Source organism: Pinus tabuliformis, chromosome X (genome assembly GCF_031772625.1).
Source record: "Pinus tabuliformis cultivar Carrire ecotype Pingquan chromosome X, CPIR1, whole genome shotgun sequence".
Taxonomy (NCBI): Eukaryota; Viridiplantae; Streptophyta; class Pinopsida; order Pinales; family Pinaceae; genus Pinus; species Pinus tabuliformis.
In genome coordinates, this window is record NC_142308.1 from 496,189,307 (window position 1) to 496,196,103 (window position 6,797).

At 33.2% G+C, this 6,797-nt stretch overlaps 1 protein-coding gene across 2 annotated transcripts; it reads left to right on the forward strand.

The window, feature by feature from the left end:
• The first annotated feature begins 393 nt into the window (after nucleotides 1-393).
• LOC149140848 (uncharacterized) lies at nucleotides 394-6,493 on the forward strand. 2 transcript variants are annotated; one of them, XM_089453135.1, is made up of 9 exons: nucleotides 394-657; nucleotides 1,024-1,219; nucleotides 2,641-2,713; nucleotides 2,807-3,062; nucleotides 4,431-4,589; nucleotides 4,688-4,882; nucleotides 5,450-5,587; nucleotides 5,681-5,913; nucleotides 6,009-6,493. In XM_089453135.1, exons 2-9 carry the CDS (start codon nucleotides 1,054-1,056, stop codon nucleotides 6,175-6,177), a joined length of 1,389 nt encoding a protein of 462 aa, XP_089309261.1. In that variant the 5' UTR covers nucleotides 394-657; nucleotides 1,024-1,053; the 3' UTR covers nucleotides 6,178-6,493. The 2 variants fall into 2 exon arrangements, with proteins under 2 accessions (XP_089309261.1, XP_089309262.1); XM_089453136.1 differs by having other exon boundaries at nucleotides 645-783.
• The last annotated feature ends 304 nt before the right edge of the window (nucleotides 6,494-6,797 follow it).

Here is a 6,797-nt window from a genome sequence, read left to right on the forward strand (position 1 = left end):
ATAAATTTGCTCGAAAATGAATATAAATGTGGTTTAACTTTCTGATTCTAAAAATAAGTGGATAATGTCCCATTTCATTTTCAAGAATCTAATCCATTTTTTATCTCTAATTTTGTAGGGTGGATATATGGGCTGCATTTTATGTGGTGATACTTACCCAACTGATCATTAAATTCACTATCCACTAATAGCAACCGGATTCTATTGAGTGGTGGCACATTTAAGCTTCCAATTTTTAATGGAGATATATGAGCCACATTTTATGTGGTCATGCCAGCAAAATGATCCTGGAATCGCCATCAGCGTTTAACAATCAGATTCTATAGGGCGGCTCCTAGAAGGCAGCATGATGATTGGCTCAAATCTGGATAAAGATATTCCAAATTCCATGCGGCGGTTTCGCATATTACTATCCTCAGTTTATGGACAAATTTCTCGTGCCAAGATGCCGCAAAGATAAGTCTAACAATTCAAGGCAAGAGGGTGAGCCTTAGCCTTTTCGGGCCCATTGGTTTTCTTTTAGTGTTTATCATGTGTTTTGTCGGCTTTATTTGCCGTTTGCGTAAGCTTTAAGCATGGCGGATAACAGAGGGAAAATTAATATCGTGCATTGAATCGTGCTCCCCAATTACTGGCCAGATCTGCCATTACTAACAGGTTGTGTAACGTTGGTAAATGTGGTTTGTTTCTTTTTCTGTGCAATTTATCTCAAAATTCTCATTGCTTTTGCGCATTCCAATATCCCATTGAAAGGTTTGAAGCTGGTCGCCCAGGCTCTGTTAGGTACATAGAAAAAAGTTCCTTATCATCATTGAAATTTGTAATACTAGGATTCCATGTTTAAAAAACGAAGAAAATGGATGAAAAAGGGACGAGGGATATTTTTTTATAGCCCACAATTATTTTCATAACAACCAAGTCAGCAGTTGATAATAACGTGACGTGTTTAGACTCTTGGGGGTGCAGAAAATATTATAAATTCTTGGGAATATAGCTGCAATTCTGATCATTTGTTGTGCACAGGCATAAACAATTCTGCATCTTGGGAAGAAAATGGCACCCTATGGACAGGAGAATGGATTGAAGAGGATTGGCTACAGCGTTGACGATGGATGGGAGAACGATAAAATTGCTGATCAGAGGTTGCCATTACTTCCGGATGCTGATTTGAAGGACAAGATCGTTCTGTTAAGAGTGGATCACAATGTGGTTAAAAAAGGTGCATATTTTGAATTACAGAGAGTTTGAAAGGTTTTCATTTCAATTTTTGAATCTGGGTGAAGCAATGGAGAATTAGTTGCAGGAAGCCCAACTTTTTATAAGAGTTTGAAAGTTTTTCATTTCAATTTTTGAATCTGCGTGAAGCAATGGAGAATTAGTTGCAGGAAGCCGAAATTTTTATAAGCAGTATTTCATTTCGCCATGCCAACATATTGTATTTCAATTTAGTTAAGAATGGTGTTTTTAAGTTTTACATAGAGGGGTGCAACTTTCCTGAAAAGCAAAGTATCTCAACAAAAAGTTGTGAGTTGGGTTCGTTGAAACATAGAATTTATGCAATTTTACAGTGTTGGCAGTGCCTCTGGTCATTCATCAGAGGGTTATGAGTTCATTAGTTTAAACACAGAATTTATGTATTTTTATTGTACTAACATGCTTTAATTAGAATTTGGTTTGCTTGATCCTTTGTTAGTTTATTTTTCCAAATTTTAGTTCACATTACATTGTTAGTTTATTTTTCCAAATTTTAGTTTATATTATATTATTAGTTTATTTTATATTGATGTAGAATATGACACTCTATAGTAGATTCAAAAAATTGATGAATAATTATTAAACAAGCATTCTAAAATTTACAATAAAATAATAATAATTCAACGTTCTATAATTTTTTATTTTTTTAAGTATTTTTTAGTTATTATATTGGTGATTATATAAGTAATAAGATTGCCCTGAAGTATGCCTTAAGGCTGTTTATGTTTGACTAAGAGTTCATCTTCCTCTGACTTAAGGAAACAGGTTAACCACTTAATACTTAAAGGCATTTGGCAGGAGTGAAACATTGCACCCTACTCTATCTGAGAATTATTCCAGGTGAAGTGGTTTTCCTTGAATAACAGTGATGAATCAGCGTGCATTCACTGATAGAATTATTCCCAGTGAAGTGATTTTCTTTGAATAACAGTGATGAGTCAGCGTGCATTCACGAATACCAGCCAGAGATAGCTGTACTCATTGCTGGTTTGACAACTGAGTTATGATGGGTTTTTCACCCTGTAAAAAAACATAATCAATAAAAAAAAACCAGATATTCTGATATAATTTCAATAATATATTATTATTATTATAGTTGAGTTTGACTTACTCTGAATGAATTTTGAAAATTTTAATTTATATAATAATTTATGATAAAAAAATTCACCACATAATCTCTTAAATTCACCGCATAAAAATTTATTTAATACTTCCTAACATCATGATTGAAAATTTTGATGAAGATTTGAAACTATGATGACCATTACCTTTTAGTTTTCAATATACCTTTCAAAAATATGGCCACAGCTGCAAGAATGATAAATTGTTCTTTATTCGTTTGACTGGGTCGAATTACGCTGAATAGATTCAATTGAATATTTGCAGGTGAAATACTCGACCAGTACAGAATCGATGTCACGTTACCAACCCTCTATAACATAACTGAGCGAGGAGGAAGGTTTGTCACAGATCTCAGTTGAATGCTTTCGGGATTTGTACTGGACCCTTCTGTGTGTGAGGAGTATCTTATCCTTTTTTTTCAAATTTGCAGGCCCATTTTGATGACTCACGTTGGACGCCCATATGACAAAAAGACCAAGACAATCACTATACGTAAAGATGAATCAGTGGATGCAGTAGTAGCTTACCTGCAACGCAAGCTCCGCATCAAATTTGTGGTACCCAAATTCAATTACGATGAGAAGGATGGAATTCTGGACATCGATACTTCTATCAACTGGCTCATCAGTGATCTCAGGAAGAGAAAGATTGGAGGCATCTATCTTCCCAACACGCGCTGGTTTGCTGTAAGTAGAATATAATGGTTTTTAATTGCTTTCAGAACAGTCAAATTAAATGGCCCATAACTTGCCTTGCTGTAAGTAAAATATATTGGTTTTTAATTGCTTTCAGAACAGTGAAATTAAATGCTGGAAGATTGTTAAGGGACTCATCTCCTTGCAGTAATTTGCAGTAATTTGACTGTAGATTGCTAAGAGACCATGTCAGTGTAGTAATTTGACTGTAGATTGCTAAGAGACCATGTCAGTGTAGTGATTTGAGTGTAGGGACCATCTCCTTGCATTTCAGTGTAGTGATTTGACTGCAGGGATCCATCTCTCTGCAGTGATTTGACTTTAGATTGCTAAGAGACCCATCTCCCTGCAGTGATTTGAACATAGATTGCTAAGAAACCCATCACTCAGTGCCGTGATTTGACTGCAGATTGCTAAAGTCTAGCAAGCCATATATACTCTACCCTCTTGTTTTGAACCTATAACCTCTTAGGAAAAAAACGTGCTTACCCATTAAACCCATTCAAGCTGTATAGAAATCCAAATTAAAAATCCTAAAAAATTTACAAATTTTTATTTTAATATATCATTAAAAAAATTCAGCTTATAAATATTCCATATTTTTTATATTTTAAAAAATAAAAATGGCTAAACATCTATAAAATTAAATATAAATTAAAATTATTTGAGCAAAATCTGGTTAGCATGTTTGAATTTTGAAGAAATAATTGAATTTTGGGATTTGATTTCTTTTTTTATTAAGATTTCCATTCAAAATTTATTGGGATTAATAAAAATAAAAAATAAAAAATAAAAATTCAATTAACAATTAAGATAATAAAAAACTAATAATTCTAATAAATTAAATATCCTTACTAATAATTTCTTAAACCACCAACTAATCTTATACATCAAAAGCAAGCTAACTAACAAACATATATAAAATTTATCATCTATTTTTATTAAGTGAATGCATTAACAAACATATATATATTTTTTTTCAGAAAGAAAAAGCTGAATATATTTATATGAGGAATATAATGTTCAAAATTTACATCATATGTACTCCCATTTAAAGAGAAAACCAGATGAAATCATTATGGGAGTTTTCCAGCGAAATAGTTAAGGAGAATTTGACTGATAAATAGAGTTCTGGGAGATTACCAAAACAAAAACTTGAACATAAGAGAAACAGGAAGCATATGGTTGTACAGAAACATCATGTACACCTTCCAAAAAACAAGATGATAAAAGAAAGACATCCACATAAAAATCAGAGACCCGTCCAAGATCACTAACAAACATATATATATTTATCATCTATTATTAAGTGAATACACCTAATCAGTTTTGATGTCCATGATTATCTTCGCGTTACAGGGAGAAGAAGATAAAGGAGAAAAGCTGGAACGCTTCGTCATCCAGCTTGCTGGTTTAGCAGATGTGTTTGTGAATGATGCATTTGGGTCATGGCAGCCTCATGGATCGACTTACCATATAACAAAATATTTGCCATCATATGCAGGACTTTGCATGCAGGTGTGCTGTTGTATTTTTTTTCACATATTTTCTCCTTAATTGGTCTAGGATAGCAGCTTAATCATTTCTGACTTTAATGATACATATATTTTTACCAGGATGAACTTTACAATGTTGAAGCAGTTTTGAATCCAACCAGGCCATTTATTGCCATAGTCGCTGGGTCCAAGTATGATACCAAGATTGGACCTTTAAATCAAATTTACAAGAAAGTTGATAAGTTAGTTCTGGGTGGTGTTATTTACAACACGTACCTCTGTGCTAAATATGGGGTGAAGATTGCTGGTGTTCAGGTATTTAACTTTAATTTCTCAGGGTGTAAATATGAGTGTGTTTGTTTTTTCCCTTTTATTTTAATAGTTTAAACAAGTAAACATATACATAAACACATTTTTAAGTATAATGTGACATGTCTCTTTGGATTTACACTTGGATTCACATTTTTAACTGGAGATGGCTTTTCAGATTTTTACATGAAATTCTTTCTTTTAATTATATGTGTTTTTACATTAAGTAACATACTTATTTAATTACAATTGTGAATAGTATATGGTTTTATGTGTAAGATTAGGTTAGATGTTATTTGAAAGTATTAATGTAAGTTCACCATGTTGAAACTGTCTTTTAGTTTAACTTAAATTACTAGCATGGTTCTTTATAATCTTCCCATGGAAAAATAAATTACATTTTAATACTCTTCATGGAAATACATATACACATAAACATGGATATCTCCCAGCCTGACTGTGGCTGTAAAGAAACTGCGTTACTTGCTAAACATGGGTATAGTCGCTAAGCACTCTCATTATTCCAGTGTTCTTTGATCCCTCTCTTATAGAATAATTACTCTGTTCTTGCAGGATTCTGACATTGAACTCGCAAAAGGACTAGTTGAACAGGATAAGACACAGGGGAAGATAGTGGAAATGGGCGTATTGGTGGAGACTGATACTTTGAGTGGTAGATTTGAAGGGCAATATCGGACAGTAAATGTTAAGGTATAATTTTACACTGGATAAGGATTCTGGAATCATCAAAATAGGAAAGTCTGTGATTCTTTGTTTCGAAATTAATGTCCGTTGCTTTTGTAGGATTTTGCTCCTGGGAAAACATACAACTACATTGTGGACATTGATCCCCTGTCATTTGATTCAGAGGATGTTTTGCAAGCATTAAACTCAGCTAAGACAATATTTGTCAATGCTGTAATGGGATTCATGCCAAACTTTTGGCATGGTACTAGTAGATTGGACGAGGTCATTGATAACAATCAGTCTGCTAAAAAATATTTTGGAGGTGGTGATACCCTTCAGGCATTCAAAAGGTACTTTTTTATGCATGTAGCTAAGAATACTTTCTATGTATAATTGTCTAGAAATTTTTCATTGACTGACTAAAACGGATTTTGGTGTTGTGCAGCCTCCATCCAGTTATGTATCAGGCTGCCTTGGACAGTACAAACTATTACTTGTTTACTGGAGGTGGTACAGTGTTGAAGGTCATTGAGGAAGGAGACACAACGGGATTGGAGACTGTGAAGGCTCTTATTGAGAGCAAAAAAAAGTTGCAAACAGAAAACCCCAAGTAAACATAGCTGAGAACAAGGCTCTTTCTTAGTTGCAGACATGAATAATTTTTATCTATCTCTTGGTTTCTGCTAATCATATCTATCTCTTGGTTTCTGATAGAAACCAGCATTACTTAAATAACTAAAATGGTTAATTGTCATTTTATCTTGCAGCATGGTTGGATAATAACCAACCAGACTTATTAGAGGGACTTAGTTGAAGTGATGTCAAGGGTATCCTTTTATGCTCTTTGTGTCAACCCATGTAAGACAAATGTGCCCCCTTATATGTATTATAGAAATGAAAAGCTGTTCCAGACCTAAATTTTCATCAAAATGTGGGTACCTACCTTGTCTTCACATTGGTGAATTGGTTTAAGAGATAAAATGTGCAGATATAATTTTTAGAAATTTAAAAGTATTGGTATAAATAATAAAGATCTTATTTACATTGATTTGGCATTGAGAAGAATTACATTGATTTGGCTATGAGGAGAATTGAACAAGAAACCTTCATTAGCCATATAACTTTATGATGGACTTGTCGAATAAGTTACCCCTCTGAAAATGTAAAAAAATACAGTATATTAATAAACTCTGTACAATATAATTACACATAATACTGTAAACAATCCAATATC